The sequence below is a fragment of the Mytilus galloprovincialis genome, chromosome 2, assembly GCF_965363235.1.
Source record: "Mytilus galloprovincialis chromosome 2, xbMytGall1.hap1.1, whole genome shotgun sequence".
NCBI lineage: Eukaryota > Metazoa > Mollusca > Bivalvia > Mytilida > Mytilidae > Mytilus > Mytilus galloprovincialis.
This window is the reverse complement of record NC_134839.1, coordinates 89,286,385-89,304,719: the sequence shown is the minus strand read 5'-3', so window position 1 is coordinate 89,304,719 and position 18,335 is coordinate 89,286,385. Positions and strand designations below refer to the sequence as shown.

The 18,335-nt window shown below is 32.6% G+C and overlaps 1 protein-coding gene across 3 annotated transcripts in view; it reads right to left on the bottom strand.

The window, feature by feature from the left end:
* The window catches only part of LOC143064785 (solute carrier family 23 member 2-like), a 31,441-nt gene that overhangs the window by 1,056 nt on the left and 12,050 nt on the right, over positions 1–18,335 (bottom strand). For all 3 annotated transcript variants that reach the window (XM_076237885.1, XM_076237886.1, XM_076237887.1), the window contains exons 4-14: positions 11,311–11,468; positions 8,328–8,416; positions 7,378–7,445; positions 6,765–6,946; positions 6,459–6,579; positions 5,155–5,311; positions 4,485–4,634; positions 3,789–3,892; positions 2,441–2,570; positions 2,010–2,153; positions 1,324–1,419 (exon numbers count right to left, since the gene is read on the bottom strand). In XM_076237885.1, coding sequence (XP_076094000.1) covers positions 1,324–1,419; positions 2,010–2,153; positions 2,441–2,570; positions 3,789–3,892; positions 4,485–4,634; positions 5,155–5,311; positions 6,459–6,579; positions 6,765–6,946; positions 7,378–7,445; positions 8,328–8,416; positions 11,311–11,468 — 1,399 coding nt within the window. The remainder of the gene's footprint in view (positions 1–1,323; positions 1,420–2,009; positions 2,154–2,440; positions 2,571–3,788; positions 3,893–4,484; positions 4,635–5,154; positions 5,312–6,458; positions 6,580–6,764; positions 6,947–7,377; positions 7,446–8,327; positions 8,417–11,310; positions 11,469–18,335) is intronic.

Here is an 18,335-nt window from a genome sequence, read left to right as displayed (position 1 = left end):
ACAATCTATGGGTTATTTTTTGCGTCGGTTCTTGATTGCTATTTTGGCCTTTGATAGAGCAGTTAAATATAATATTTGTTAATAATTTGCGTGTTATGAACTTAAAATCACTTTTCAGTGATTGATACTATAGATTTGATTTTCCAAATTATTTTATTTTAATATCAACAAATAGAAATCGATTTTGGATAATCATGTGGTCATTAAGTTTATTTTCGTATTACATTAAAAGCAAGTACACATATTTTAAATTTTGCAAGATGGCAAATTCGGCTTTCATTAATTCATTAATTCATTACCATTTTTACCAATAATTTTTTTCTCCCATTTTCTTTTAAATGTAAAATAGAACAGCCACATACAATACACAGATATGTTTAATAAGCAGTATATCTTTTGACATAAGGATAAGGAACATGGTGGAATATCAAACCTAGTAAAAAGCAAAATATCAAAATACTGAACGCCGATGACTTTTAATAACAAAAAGTCCCTAATCAAATAGCAAAACCAAAAGCCGAAACACAATATACGAATGGATAACAACTGTCATATTCCTGACTTAGAACAGGCATTTTCAAATGAAAAAAATTTGTTGGATAAAACCGGTTTTATAGCTAGCTTAACCTCTCACTTATATGACAGTAACATATATTCCATCAAAAGTATAATCGGCTCTGTAGACCGTATTGACATGATTAATAACAAGTCCATTATAGTTATTTGGAAATAATTTAAAAAAAAACTCCATCAGGCAAAGTTGACCTTAGATAGATATATTTATATTTTTTAAGTCCTTTTTGATTATACACATCTTCAATAGTTTCGATTCTTATACATCCTAGGTTTTCAGATATTTGGCATTGACGTTCCTGATTTAAATAGATCATGAACAAGTATAACGTTTGATTTGTTTTATCAGTTGATTTTGCCATTTGATCAGGGACTTTCCGTTTTGAATTTCAGTCTTGTTCAGTTCAGTATTTTTGTGATTTTACTCTTTTTTTACGTTTAAAATGTATACAGTGGATTTTTTTCAGAATAAACATACCAGAAAAGGTGAGCCGGACTCTTTCCTTGCTTAAGTTTAAAAGATAATAGTTTATGACTTCATTCCGATGCCTTTAAACAGCAAGCTTAGCGACGAAGAACCATATAACAATTATCAAGCCTTTGGTTTGACCCCACCAGGGCTTGAACCCATGCCCTTCCACACTTGAAGCGAACACTCTATCAGCATACCACAGAGGTTGTTCAAGTCAGTGAAGAAATTAAGGAAAACGATCTTATAAATGTATAGCTTATAAAACTAAATTATATTACCTGGAATTGTTACATCCAACACAAAACCAACAACCCCACCAACAAACATACTTGTACTAAGTAAAACTGCTAATATTTGGTCAAATATTTCACTACCTGAAGAAAATAATTAATAGATAATATAAATGTTGGAATGGATCATTCACTCTCATTTTGTATAGTCTTTTAAAAAAAAATAATATTACAATCTCCTGTTGCATCATCCCAGCCAAAAATGTTGATTAATTTCATAAATACTAAACCAATGATCTTCTCGAAAGTTACAAAGGAAAGTTACAGTGAACAAACTATTCAGGTTGAATACTATATGTTATTCAAAGTCATTACGAATTGAAGATCATTGAACAACTCCTCATTTCCAGAATTAAGGGCAAAGAAAAAAGGCCTTTTTCAGTTGTTCAATACATTTTTCGTAATGCGGATATGTGTGTTTTTGTACTGTTTGGCTTTGTTTAATGTTATTTAGATAAGGACGCCTTTTTAATGATGCCATTTTGAGACATATTTTACGTTCTAACTTAAAATTTTAGGATTCATGCTTACTTAAGACACATTCAAAACATCACAGGACTTAGTCATTTCCTTATACTATCTAATGACATGTTTAATATTATTTTGCCATACTTGGATGTTTTTTTTTATTTACTGGTTTATCTGTCACAAAATGTACTGTACTAAAAGTTTACCTGTGTTAATCTTATCTTGGTTTGCGGACATCCATGATGGAAAGCATAATCCAAAAAATAAGGAAACTCCTAAGATAAAGATGTTTCTTGATGATCTCATGTCGACATACTGTAAGTTAGACAGACCAACAGCTGTAATCATACCTGTGTTAAGGGAAATATTCATGTTTAGTTAAAATATTTCACAGAATTGAAAAAAGTAGACAAATGTAATGCTAGACTGAGTCCATTTGAAGTAGATGTAATATGTATTTAAAGAAGTACTGTATTCGTGCTACACATAATATAAATGTATGATTACCATTACATTTGTATTGCATTTCATAGTCAATGAAAAATAAACTAACTCAAAAGCACTGAACAATATTTCTTTTACCTGAGTTTATAAATAAATCATTCATATATAATTTTCTTCCATTGTAAATACTTACCAAACATAACAAGAAACATTCCTCCTACTACAGGCTTAGGAATAGTTACAAACAATGCTCCAAATTTACCAAGGCATCCCAACAAAATCATAATAATTCCACCTACTTGGACAACTCTTCTGCTTCCTACCTATCAAAAAATAAAAAGATATCAGGCTTAAAAATGCACTTTATTAGAAGCGTCTTATAAATGAGTTATTGCCAATTTCACTCGAATTAACTTTAATCAAGGGCCATTTGTAAAATTTCTTTCAATCTTTACTTACAAAATTCACAGTATAACAGTTTCATGTGTGTGGTTTTTTTTAAGGTTTGAACAACATGACGACCTTGTTATACACTGAACAACATGACAACCTTATTCATCACATGACCAAAAAGTAAATAAAAAAAATACCGAACTCCGAAGATTCTAAATGGAAATTCCCTAAGCAAATTGCAGAATAAAATGTTCAAACACATCAAAGGAATGGATAACAACTGTCATATTCCTGACTTGGTACAGGCATTTTCTTATGTAGAAAATGATAGATAAAACCTTGTTTTATTATAGCTAGCTTAACCTCTCACTTGTATGACAGTAGCATAAAATTCCATTAGATTACCAATGTGTGAACAAAACAAACAGACATAATAGGTTAAAATGTCAAAAATTGGGGTTCACCAGTCAACACTGTGTTATCATCCTAATCAATATTAAAAACAAGCAAATATTTCAACAAAGATAAACAAAAAGGCATATAGACAAAGAACATCAGCAAAAAAGAAAGACAAGAATACAAAATTTTACCATACTCCAATAACACAATGACATACCCCTGGTTCATCAACTGCTCAGACACTGGTGAGTGAGTAGAAACTTACCTAAACTTAGATTTTATAGAACTTATTCCAAATTTTACTACAGAGACATTCAATGTCTCCTTTGAGAAGAGCCATAAAATGTTTTGTATAGTTTATTTCAACAATAAATTAATTCATGTTGAGTCCTTCAACATTTTCTTTTACAGACACACGTTAAGTTGCGAAAGTTATAGTAGACTTTTCTTAACCAGTAATATGTAGCGCAAAATCACATTTTCATATCATGTACAATTGTTGACAATCCTTTACACATTTCATGATAGAACTTTAGTATTTAAATAAAAGTATTGGAATTTGCACATACAAATCTTCGAAAGTGACTTAGAGGTTTGTTAATTAACTAATACGGTCAATCTATTAGAGATTCGTTAAAACATCTAATTTAAAGTTTCAATTTTGTTTTGAGCAATTGAACTAGATAAAATACTTTTTACTTAATTCATAAATTACAAATTATACAGAAATCTTCGAAGACAATTCTTACCTTTGTAATTCCAATTGCTCCTATATTTTCACTATATGACGTAGTTCCATTACCAGATCCCCAAGCACCTGCTAATACACAGGCTATTCCTTCCATACCAATACCTAAAATACATGACTGTTTGTTAACTTTTTGTTGTATTTACTCACTATGAAACTTCCGACTTACCCATTGTGCTATTGCACTTAATATCAAACTGTAACTTCAACGAGGCGTGTTTGCTCTTCACAAAGTCGTTTTTCGCAAAATTAGGGAAAATGTTTGTTCGAAAAACTCTGATCATAAAGCTATAGCATACTGGTCTTACACAAGTAACAATTAAATATTACATTCTATTAATTTGGAAAAAGTTGCTACCTTAACGCACTTTACCCTATTCTATCAGGTCAACGATTTCTAGAAATATGCAGAGTTCCATATTTTCTATCAAGGAGAAAGACAATTTTCAAAGCAAATTAAAATCGGAAAAACTAAATGCTATGCTAATGGAAATTGTCTCATTTAGTCAAAAGACAACTGTCAAAGTGTTTATACACAAACTCAGCACAAAAGTTAGTTTTTGAAATAAGATTTTTGAAAAGATTTTAGAACATGACACTGATAAAATTTATATATAAAACATTTATTAACTGATGTATGCTTAAAAACGGTAAAGGTATCTAAGTAGTCAACACCATTGATATGTAAATGTTTTACCTCTATTTATTGCATGCACAGGTGGTGGTCGTGCGCCTGATATCTTTGCACATGCATAATAGTCTCCTACTGATTCTATCATGGATGCCAATACACCAGCAAGCATTCCAAACACTCCTGCAACACTAGCCGTTGGTGTTCCCCATTGGCCTAAATAAACATCATAATGTTTGAGTAAAAGTTCTAAAATATTGTTTAAAAAGCTATAACCAAGAGTGGTGATATCGACATTAGAGGTTATCCAGTAAATGAATAATTTAAATCATGTTAAAGGACATGTTCAAACACGTTCACTTTCTTCATAAATGAATCATATTTATATTAATCCAAAGATAATTTTTTGACCTTTGATTACCTTAAAATAGTATTCTTAATTTTGCATCAAGAAGAACGTGTGTGATATAGACCATCGGTGTTGTCCTAGGTAAACGTGTGTGCTTCCTTCTTCATTTGTTTTTACTTTCTTTTGTCAAATACGTCAGTTTTTTGTAATCTTTGTTTGAGTTTGAGATTCCGAAATGACGACGCAATAAATAAGATAAAAACGAAACCTAGAGAAACCTCATCCATAGGCTACAGTTTTTCAACACAAGCTAGTGACATACCGTGTATAGTGGAGTTAATTAAATGATAATCATTTCGATCATGCCAATCTATCAACTTATTATACCTGGATACGGGAATCTAAACCATTGTGCATCTGAAAGGACACCAGGATTAGTATCTGTTCGAGCTAAGTATCCCCATCCGTTCACATCATCAGTTAGAACATTTGTCACTGTCAAAATGTAACACAATAACCAAGAAAGAAGCATGGCCAACAACACCTAAACAAAAAATAATGGAAAAACATATAACACAAACCTGTATTAGTTTGTATATCTATAACAGGGGTAAAAAGTCGGGTTTACATGTAAAAAAAAATTTTTTGTAATATTCAATTTATTTTTGGCATTACTTCATACATATTTGTTAATAAAGTGCACAAATATTTTCAGCTTTAAAAATGTACAGGGAAGGATTTTTCGAGATAGACAAATTCAAATAAAGTATTGAAGCATGCTGTTGATTTTCCCATTTAAATTGTTTATAAAATTTCATTAAGGCAAGTCGTGTGTTAAGCAAGATAAGCTTGCAAGATAAGCTTGCACTGTTGATGCACCTGTTCTTGCTTCTTTAATGCGTTCATGCGATCCCGTTAGTTTATTTTATCTTAATTTATGTTTTGTTAAATGAAATAATGAAGTTTGAACTTCCGTAAGATGCCTATGCCTCTGATGAAATTCTAAAATAATGGAACAATGAACAGGCAATTGATATATAAGTAAATTGTTACAAAAAATAAAGCGTATGGAACAAAGATATGAGTCACAAATGATATTGTTGGGTCTCGTTAGTAACATGTTTTGTTTCAAAACGTATGAAAAAGTAATTGAAAGCACAAAGAATGAACAAAAAGAAAAGAAAAATACCAAGTGCAAACGAAACAATAACGAAGTTAAACACTCACGTTGGGGCTGCTTATGTTTTTCTTGGATACCAGATAGTTGCTAATGATGATAATAAAATGTGAATTTCTAAAAATGTACTGAAAACTGCAGCATTATTTATCTTCATGTTTCTAGGAAAGTAAATACCAATTAATTTGGGATGCCATGTACCCTATTTTAGAAAAAAAATACCTATGTTCAATTAATTATTAGTTGTCAGAAATTGAACAAAAATGTAACCCCTGATAAAAATTTCGCGAAACGATGACTTTTACTTAAAATCTTAATTTATCTCAAGTTTCCAAAAGGCTACCATACTCTCAGGTGGACAATTGTATCATCAAAATAATACAAAAAAATAAAGTAGTAAGGGTTCATAAATCAAAATCTATATTTATTAGTTATACAAGTATTATCAACATTTGATTTCTCTAATAACAATAAAGTACAAAGATAATTATTTCATATGATGTACATAACTTACCGGAAATAGTTTGAAGATGAACAGTTTTTGTTTCTGACAACCATTCTGTCTGTTAAAGTTAAAAATAGGAATACTAACATTCTGTAAGTACTGGGAAAACAGGGTTATGAAAAATACGGTCCTACAACATAAAACAGCAACAATGAAGGATTACATAAATACGAATTTGGTTTAAAATAACAATGACAAAAGCTAACAAAACATTGTTGCTATACATGATCTTCAATCATAAAATAAATTGCAGTTAAGGCATTTTTAATGAAATAAAAGACTGCGTAATTTTAACAGTTTAAATAAAGTACTCACGTAAGAGCAATATACCACTGAGTGGAGGCAAAGTCATATGCAGCTGGAAATAATGCCAATCCGATCAAACTAATGGTTGGAGCAATGGCCAACGGACCAATGTGGGGTAGTAAAAGACCCATGACTCCACTGAAACCAATTATGATTTGTGTCAAAGAGGCAATCATTATAGCACCCTGAACCTGAAATTTTTAAAACGGTTTGTTATTTACGATAGATTAAATCATACTATATTGTTATATATACTGTGCTTAAATGAAAAGAACAAAGGAAATCGCAAATCGACATGCAAATAATGCAAAGCAATCGTGACAACAATTTTGAGTAATCTTAGCGGCTAAGAATATGCATGCATCTCCATCATTGAGAAGAAAGCGAATATAGACCATTTGGTTACTGCTTTATTACTCAAGATGGCGGCAGATTCCAAGATTACCTTTATGTCTGTGAAGATTTGATTTATACGAAATAAACTATCTGATATCCAGAATTATCCAAGAGTAAAAAAATAGATATTTCAAGAGATAAAATAAAATAAAATTATGCCATGCAGTAAAGCAAAATACACAATTTAAATAAATAGAAATGATATCATATGAATCAAAAGACATACTTCTCTCAATCGTCCATGCCAGATTTCTCTGTGTTCATCACTACCAACAGCTATGGTCACATTGTTGTCTAAAACAATCATCCTTTATTTACAATAAGCAAAAACAATGGTATTTTCAGTCAGGAAGGTTACGAAGATAACAATAAACGGATATTCCAAGAAACAAATAATTGTTCGCTTGATATTATCCGTGTTCGTTGTTGAAATATAGAATCATGTAAAGTGATAAGTAGATTGATCTAAGGAGATGTTGTATGATCGCATGACAATAGTCCATCAGAGTGCATGTGGCATACACTGTGAACTTAATATGGCAGTGCTTTAAATCGCAGAATATGTCTTAATCTGATATGCGCATTTTGAGCAGTGAAAGTGGTTCCTTTAACGTTATTTACATAGATCCCAAATAACGCAAACCGATAGAAAGTGGTGGTATGATCCAATGATCTTGACAATCAATTCGAAGCTTTATTACAGTTTCTTTATTTAGGAAGTGTTTGATATTATGTTGAAATTTCTAAGAGTTCGTTGCATTGCCGTTTGTTTTTTGTTGCGCTTCAGTGTTTCCGTTGTTTCGTCGTTTCCCTCGGTTTTAGTTTTTAATCCAGATTTGTGTTCTCTCAATCGATTTATGACTTTTGAACTGCGGCATACCACTGTTGCCTTCATAGAGTTGTGCCATGCATGTGCTGTGCTTTGTAGCGATTTTTAGATAGACCAGTTGGTTTCGGTAGAATGTTGTAAATTTATTCAATGTCTGTCTTGATTCAACACGATTTAGACTTTGCCATACAAGCACATGTGTCTGTGTATCAATCTCGAGATTTCTTATATTTTTTTCATTACTGTGAATACTTCGAAAATAAAAATAACAGTTTTGTTAAACTTTTAACACCATTAAATATCTTATCATAATGTATTTTTTCTTCCAATTAAATAATGCCTGTTACCTTTTACCATAGAGCATTCTCCCATTTGTTCAAGTATAGCTGTCGTGGGAGCCAAAAACGCAAATGTTGCTCCCTGAATTATAGGCAACCTATAAATAGATATGAAATTGATACAATACATTTTCTGTTACGGTTTCGGTTGAATAATCTAGAATCTTTTATCGATTGTAGTCCAAATAATCCTAAAATTGTCTTTCAATAACATCATTGTCATGGAAAATGTTTGGACGAACATTGTGAAATAGAGTTCGAGATTGCATTTTAGTAACGTAAGCGCGTAATTGATTTTGATATTCTGTGATGTTTGTCTTTGCTGGAATATGTTCGTTGTTATTCTGCGGTTTGAGTGTTGTGTCGATTTATATATTATTTGGTTGTGCGTTTCTCTGTGATAAATAGTCTTGTATGGGTTTGTGCTGTGTTTCTGTCACGTAATTTTTTAACATTGTCATAAAGCGGGATGTTTGGCTAGCCATCAAACCAGGTTCGAGCCACCATTTGTTCTTAAATGTCCTGTACCAAGTCATTCGTTTCTATGTATGTTTGGGTTGATTTTTGTTCACTTAAGTGTTCCTGTTGTTCCTTTGTTTTCCACTTATAGTTGATGTGTTTCCTCGTTTAGTTTGTAACCCGGATTTGTTTACTATTATGCGATTAATGACTTTTGAACACCGGTATATTACTGTTGCCTTTACATATACGACCAAGGCCGTAGCTAGGCATCTTATTTTAGTGAGACAAAAGAATTGAGCCGAGCGAAGCGAGGCGAAATTTTTTTTTGGAGGGTATGAAATGAATGGTGCAAAATCCAAAATTTGGACACTTTTTATATATTTTTTTTATATTTCAAGACTTTTACTAACACCAAATTTTTAACAACTTTGTTTAAATTTATATGTAAGATAATCATCCAAATATCACTGATTTGAGTCTGCTGCCAGAACATAGAACAAACATCGATTCAGTAGAGTTTGCCAAATTTTCTATTGCCGGTTCAGTCAAATCGTTTCAGAATCATAATTTGGTCTACTAATATCCTTATCGCGATGAACATGTAGCATGACAAGACCGCACAATCTCTCGCCACTCATGCATGCTCTTTTCCAAGTTTTCAGTCGTTTCAGGGCATTCTGTGTTTCTTAAGGTAGCACATTATCATCAACAAAACATCGTTAGCAGCATCGGTAGTAACAGTTTTGTTTGAAAAAGGGAATTAAGCTTTCATGTAAGCACCATCATACAGTCGCAGTTACAAAATATTAAACTCGCTTTTATGCTGACAAAGAGTAGACAAACTAGGAATAGAATGAGATAAGATACAGGTATATGATTCTATCTATAGAGTAAGTATATCTGATATGGGTACAGGGGAAATTGAAATGGAGTTTTTGACGTTTACATGTAGGTCTGTAATTTCCAATTATTTCTGGAAATAGTTGGTGGTATTTTAGTTCCAGAATCTATAAATTTAGGGGTTAGGGGTTGGGGGTGTCCGATTCCGAAACCCCGAATATAAAGAAACGAATTCCGTAGTCCCGAATAAGCAAAGACGAAATCCTGTGTTAAAGGTTCTACCATTCCTCAATAATATCAAATTGGAATATGGGATATTCTTTTAATTTTTAAGGTTAAAGAAACATGGATAAAAACTAATCCATGCATGTTTCATATTATTTATATTTTATTTATCTGTAAAGAGAAAGATTAAAGTTCGTGAAATGAATACGCAGACAGGACTGCCCCCTTGCGATGCCCAGTATACTTGATTTGTCAAAAGTTGGTGAAACGGAGAAATAAATACGACTGCCCCTTTCCGAAGACCAGTACTTGATTTGTCAGTCTACTTATCGTTTTTGGATTGTACTAATGAAGTTATATGCAATACTCAGACTCTGTTCACAAAAATAGTTTACTAGAATTATTCCTTCTTTACCTTCAGTGTCGCTTTTCCCTTTTCTGCAAGAGCCTGTTTTTAACTAGAGATCCATAATGATTATTGTTACTAGGTTAATGCAGAGACATATAATACATTGTATTATATGTGTCTGGTTAATGTAATTGAGAAACATCACCCGTTGAGATGATGAGTTATATCCAGAAAGAATAGTTTAAAAGGAATGATGACAAGTTATAGAAATCAAGGTTGAGACAGAACAACAAATGACTATTATATTTATATACATTGTATATGTACAAAAAAAAAATAATCAGTGTCGAAATTTAAGTATTTGCCTCACTTGCCTCAAGGGTAGCTACGGCCTTGACGACATTATTTTATTGTATCTCAAAGTACACATCATGTAATCTGAGATACAAAAAAAATGCAGGTACGATTCAAGTACTTTTTTGAAAAAGCCTTGAGTGTGTATTTAAATTCGGGAGAAATTGGACATGGTGTGAAAAAGCCTTACGACGAAGTGATCCTTACTCGTTCAATGAAATTATGCAGCAATTATCATTGTCACTATCTTTAATTTTCAATATTATCTAAATGGTATATATTGACTGTCCCTCTGTTATCTTTCGTCCCTCTTTCCTTATGACGTTCGCGACGTCGTCTTTATAGTTTTAAATACTTTATTTCATTTAAAAATACTGCTGAGTCTTTACTTCTGCTGGCTGGTTTACTGTAAAGGTCTAGACAGTAATGTTCGCCCTATTCACCAGCAAGTGAGTTGTACTTTAGTTGCTTTGATAACAACATTCAGTTTATAGATCTGAATTATGCGGTGGAAAATCCAGAATTTTGAGAAAAGGACCGCTATAACACAATAAGCAACGGAATAGACGGAAATAATATAACGATAAACATGTTTGCATTTAGCATTTTTATATAAAGGAATCCATTACTGAAATGTATAAAGGTCCATGCAGAGAAAGCACGAAAAAATCAACTTCCATCGTAGAATACATATTTGATATTCACAGAGCAGATGTAAAGGAATGGTAAAATTAGAAAGTCAAACCGAATACGGATACTTGCCTAATACCAAATGTGGTTTGTAAAAGGGTACTCAACCCCGACATAAAGAATATCGTATTGATAAGCTGGCTGAGTCCAACACCGTCTTCACCGATACATAATGCTTGATACAGAACAAAGGGAACGGTTATAGTTGATCCAAAAGCTGTTAAGTAATGCTGAAAATGAATACGGCTTTATTATTAAAATATAAGTAAGTATGGTCGATTCCTGGTAAAATAACGGACAAATAATGTTAGGGAGGAAATGGGATTTTAGTTAATATATAACTAAAGAGATATATAACTATAAAGAGAGAAGATACAAAGGAAGCAATGAAACACTTGCTGTGAAATACCGGAATCACTATGGCCATAACGAAAAACGACTACATGAAAACTACCATGACAAGACAGTGCATAGAAAACTACTGATTTAGCACTAATAACTCTTTCAAATATATGGAGTGAACTAAGGCGCTCTTGAACGGTAATCATTGCAAGTGAAATTATGGTGATAAGTAGAATCCATCTGTGTCATCAATATTTATCAAACAAATCATGATGATGTATGTAAATGAAATTAAAGATGAAAATGAAGATGGGGAATGTATAAAAAAGACAACAACCAAGCCAAAGAGCAGATAACAGCTGAAGACAACCAATGGGTCCTCAACACAGTTAGAATGCCACACCCGGAGGCGGGCTTCAGCTGACCCCTTAACAAAATGTGACTAGTTCAATGAAAATTGACGTCACACTAAACTCCAAAACATATAAATTAACTAAAATTAAAAAATAAAAGACGTAAAAGCAAAGGGAAGACGATATTGTATCCTTTGGGAGCCCTTGGCGCATTTGGTTCCTTGACATGTGTCACATTTGGAGCAGGATCTGCATACACTTCCGGATCACCTGAAATTCGTCCGATTTTTAGTCGGATTAGTGTTGCTCAGTTTTAGTATTCTATATTGTGTTTCTTACACTGTTATCTGTCTTATAGTCGTTTTATGATTTTGCCATGACATTGTCAGTTCGTTTTCGACTTGTGAGTTTAATTATTCTGTTTTACTATTCCGCCTCTTTCTTGTATGCAGTATCCCTCCATAATGCCCGCGTCACACTGTCCCGATTTTTATATACGATGGACACCCGAATGCGAAAATTGTAAGTTCGTACGAAGTTGGTCCCGATCTCGTTAAAATACAAAAAAGTGACCGAAGCAAGTACGATGAATAAAGAAGTCTATACGATGGTGCCGAAATTATATACGATAGCAAAAGATGGACATACGAAGGTTAACCGAAGACGGGTATTTAAGCTTCATATCTCAGCCGAAGCCTACACGATGGATCACGAAGGCTACACGATGGGTTACGAAGGCTACACGATGGGTTACGAAGGCTACACGATGGATTACGATGTCTAAAAGACGTCGTGTACAGCTTACGATGCATTTAAATTATATGCCGAAGGCATCACGCGTTTTAAATTGTTTGATCAATATTGAATAATATATTATATTGTACATTTAATTTCTGGTTTAATCATAAGACGGAAGATCGTGGGCTTGAAGAGTAAAACAGAATTTCGACAACATATCGTTTCTGTACAAGTCTGCCATGCATGGCGGGAAATCGATCTTTTTGTCTAATTCTTATAAAACTTAGTTTATTATCCCCTCGCCTACTACATGTAAGTTGCGTGTAGATAAAATTGTTATGGACACTCTAGAACCAAAATGCTCAAAACTTGGTATGGTGCTACTTGTTAATAATGTTTTAAGCGCTATTGACTTTAAAGTTCAAAGGTCAAGGTCACAGTGGCAGTTGTAATACAAGGCAATATCACTCTTGTGGACACTCTAAAACCAATATGCTTCAAAAGATTTTAACCACATTTGGTATATTGTTCCTCCTTGTAATGATCTGACCTTTTTTACGTTCAAGGCCAAATGTCAAGGTCATGCAGATGGACTTGTTTTTTCTCCTTGAAATAGCATAATACACAGGAAATTGGTTGCTCATTTTTTTACCTGCTTGTTCTAAAGACAATATTAAAGGTATTTCCAGTTACTGAATGTTTTTGTTGATTTCTAAAAAAATAGTTTATGTATCAAATATGCATATTCAATTTACCATTTTCTGCATGTGTCATATACAAATATAGTGTCCATATTTGTCCCCAATATGTTACATACGAGGGGATGCCACACTCGTCATTGCCTTGTTTGAACTGTAAAATGTGTGCACTAGTCTGAATAATCACCCATAATTATGCCCATATTTACTGATCTATCTTAAAGGTAAGGTAATGGGTTCGTTGATCCCTTTTATTCAAAAAGAGCTCTTTCCAGGAGAATATCATAATAATATAGACAAAAGGAAGGATGTTGGGGAAAGCAACAAATGCGACAAAATATGACATATAGAAAACAAAACGGTTATGGAGTAAACATTCGTGTGACGACAACTCAGACGATACATAAAAAATCAGAATAATGAAGAAAAAGTTGGTTTCCCTATATACGTGTACCTGTAGTGTTGGTGTACGAGGCGCGTTTATGATTTTCATTATGTTACTTGATATGAAAAATTGACAAAAAATAATATTTAACTTGTAAAAGTAAATCCTGAGCCTGTAATAGCTGCTCTTCTTGTTCCATTTGAATAAATAGAAACAACGCTGTCGCCTTTCTTGTTCTCATAGAATCATATGATATGAGCTCCATGTTTTGTGAACGTCTTTCTTAACTGTCGTATTAGACTGACCAGTGCATATCGCGCATGGCACTTTAAGTGTATTTTAGTGCGAAAATTAACTTACATTTAGCTGAATTCATTGCCGTCGTAGTTCCATTTTGTCGCCTTCGTACTTTTATTCGATGGCAACACGACGGGATTACGAGGTCTTTACGAAGTCGTGTTGCCATTGTAAGACCTTCGGGTAGCTTCGTGATTCATTCGTGTAGATATCGTAATGTCAAAACTGCCCGATGGAAACGATGGAAACACGAATGCAATACGATGTTCAAAGATGCATTCCCGGTGACATTACGATGGTGAGGATGGTGATACGAACTGAATACGAACCCTCAACATCGGACGCACCTTCGGGAATTTTTTAACATGTTAAAAAATTTAGAACCCTTCCCGAAGTTGTCCCCGAAGGCTAGAAAAAGTGGCCAATGGTTCTACGATGGTTAAAGATGGCACTACGAATAGCCCGATCTGGATACGATCAGTCCCGATTTTTAAAATTTTCATAATCGTGTTGCCATCGGCGTAAAAATCGGGACAGTGTGACGAGGGCATAATGGTCCAATGACACAGTTATCGTCCTTTGGTTTTCGTTGTCTACGAATATAGTCCCTAGTGTAAACAGTGTATAACTTGCATGTTTTATTTAATACACTTTCCCAATTTATTTATTTATATTAAATGCATGAAATATTAAGTAGGGGGATGTAATTACATGTCAAAAAAATTTGGGTGCTGAAACTTTATGTTAAGGAGTGAATTGGTCCAGTTCTGAAAGGTCAAATTTTATCACGTCTGAAGCTGTCAAACTGAATTTTACACCCCCTTAACACAGAATTGCCAATATTTTGAGTTAGAGCTGGTAGAAGTTTCTATAATTTTGATATTATTTGTCTCACTGGTAGTACACTACACTGTAAAACTATTTTGAAGAAAGAGCAGGTGCGATTTTTTTAATTTGAATTTATTGTCTAAAAGAAATGCACTACGAAATAACTGTGTTCTCGGGCCTAAGAGATGGATTACTGAAATCTAGATTCTGTACTTTGGGAACTTTCCTGAATGATTTGCTGGTTTCAATTTGTCAAACCCAATAAAAGTAAAGGATTTACATCTTTGGTTTACAGAAATTCTGTTAAAAATTGACATTTTGGCATTCTACGGCTATAATAAGGATTTTAAAGAAGTTTACATTTTATGCCTAAGAGGCATGCTGACTTTCTATCTGACAGCTTTTTTGTTCCTGATATTTGTGTTTCTGTGCTTAAATCAAATTTAATTAACCATTTGTGAACTCTGAATAAAGAGAAAAGTAGACTATCACAGAAAAAAAGTGCAGAATATTTTGTTTTCATGGCCCTGGTTAAACAGCCTAACTGATGTATGTAAAATGTGAAGCGCTTTGTACATCAAATCTCTAGTCCATCACAAATATTTCACTAAATCTGAAAAGAAAGCTTTTTACTATATTCAGTACACCTTACTCCTTTGAAGGTTACCATATTTTTTTCCTGTATGATAGTAAGTGGTCCAAATTTATACCTTTTGAGACTTAAACTAAATGCAAGTTTTCCATCGAAATGTGAAAAAACTGGCCGCCAGACCATATTGTCTTTCAAAAAATTTAAATGCAAGAGTCCTTTTGCATTTAGACTTCTTGTATGATAACACCTTAGCATAGAAATGAACAAAAAGTAACACATTTTCACTTCTGATAGCTTCTGTGTGCATTTTTATATGTCAATATGGACTACCGCCTAAATTGACTCTAAATAATTCTCAGTACTGCATGGTCCAAGACCATTTTATACTCATGTGGTATACTTTTTGTAACTTTTCTATACATTTAAAGTACATTTAATATATATGAAAGAATAATTTAGGCTTAAAAAACTTAAAAAACTTCAAATTGGCTAACAAAAATGCATATTTATATAAGGCTTCCCTGAATTGGAAAATCTCTATTTTCAGGCATAGGCGCATATAAATTTGACTTTGGAATAAATACAATACATCTGATAAATAAAATGAGTGTGCAGATGCTTTTAATACTTAATATCTAATATTCAAGAGCATTTAAAAAGTAAATTTTTGCAAAATTTCAAGTTTTTAGGCCAAAATCTTGACAGTTGAAGATATTTAATTTATACGTCAAAAATAAACATCCAAATGTCAATACTAAAATGACCCATGTTTCTGTTATATATGACATATGGCCATGAAACTTGGCAAACCATCTCATTATTGCCCAAGCTTAGGTTATGCAAAGTTTTATAAAGATTGGTCAAGTCTTTCTGTCCTATTAGGTCCAATGACACAGTTATCGTCCTTTGGTTTTCGTTGTCTACGAATATAGTCCCTAGTGTAAACAGTGTATAACTTGCATGTTTTATTTAATACACTTTCCCAATTTATTTATTTATATTAAATGCATGAAATATTAAGTAGGGGGATGTAATTACATGTCAAAAAAATTTGGGTGCTGAAACTTTATGTTAAGGAGTGAATTGGTCCAGTTCTGAAAGGTCAAATTTTATCACGTCTGAAGCTGTCAAACTGAATTTTACACCCCCTTAACACAGAATTGCCAATATTTTGAGTTAGAGCTGGTAGAAGTTTCTATAATTTTGATATTATTTGTCTCACTGGTAGTACACTACACTGTAAAACTATTTTGAAGAAAGAGCAGGTGCGATTTTTTTAATTTGAATTTATTGTCTAAAAGAAATGCACTACGAAATAACTGTGTTCTCGGGCCTAAGAGATGGATTACTGAAATCTAGATTCTGTACTTTGGGAACTTTCCTGAATGATTTGCTGGTTTCAATTTGTCAAACCCAATAAAAGTAAAGGATTTACATCTTTGGTTTACAGAAATTCTGTTAAAAATTGACATTTTGGCATTCTACGGCTATAATAAGGATTTTAAAGAAGTTTACATTTTATGCCTAAGAGGCATGCTGACTTTCTATCTGACAGCTTTTTTGTTCCTGATATTTGTGTTTCTGTGCTTAAATCAAATTTAATTAACCATTTGTGAACTCTGAATAAAGAGAAAAGTAGACTATCACAGAAAAAAAGTGCAGAATATTTTGTTTTCATGGCCCTGGTTAAACAGCCTAACTGATGTATGTAAAATGTGAAGCGCTTTGTACATCAAATCTCTAGTCCATCACAAATATTTCACTAAATCTGAAAAGAAAGCTTTTTACTATATTCAGTACACCTTACTCCTTTGAAGGTTACCATATTTTTTTCCTGTATGATAGTAAGTGGTCCAAATTTATACCTTTTGAGACTTAAACTAAATGCAAGTTTTCCATCGAAATGTGAAAAAACTGGCCGCCAGACCATATTGTCTTTCAAAAAATTTAAATGCAAGAGTCCTTTTGCATTTAGACTTCTTGTATGATAACACCTTAGCATAGAAATGAACAAAAAGTAACACATTTTCACTTCTGATAGCTTCTGTGTGCATTTTTATATGTCAATATGGACTACCGCCTAAATTGACTCTAAATAATTCTCAGTACTGCATGGTCCAAGACCATTTTATACTCATGTGGTATACTTTTTGTAACTTTTCTATACATTTAAAGTACATTTAATATATATGAAAGAATAATTTAGGCTTAAAAAACTTAAAAAACTTCAAATTGGCTAACAAAAATGCATATTTATATAAGGCTTCCCTGAATTGGAAAATCTCTATTTTCAGGCATAGGCGCATATAAATTTGACTTTGGAATAAATACAATACATCTGATAAATAAAATGAGTGTGCAGATGCTTTTAATACTTAATATCTAATATTCAAGAGCATTTAAAAAGTAAATTTTTGCAAAATTTCAAGTTTTTAGGCCAAAATCTTGACAGTTGAAGATATTTAATTTATACGTCAAAAATAAACATCCAAATGTCAATACTAAAATGACCCATGTTTCTGTTATATATGACATATGGCCATGAAACTTGGCAAACCATCTCATTATTGCCCAAGCTTAGGTTATGCAAAGTTTTATAAAGATTGGTCAAGTCTTTCTGTCCTATTAGGTCCAATGACACAGTTATCGTCCTTTGGTTTTCGTTGTCTACGAATATAGTCCCTAGTGTAAACAGTGTATAACTTGCATGTTTTATTTAATACACTTTCCCAATTTATTTATTTATATTAAATGCATGAAATATTAAGTAGGGGGATGTAATTACATGTCAAAAAAATTTGGGTGCTGAAACTTTATGTTAAGGAGTGAATTGGTCCAGTTCTGAAAGGTCAAATTTTATCACG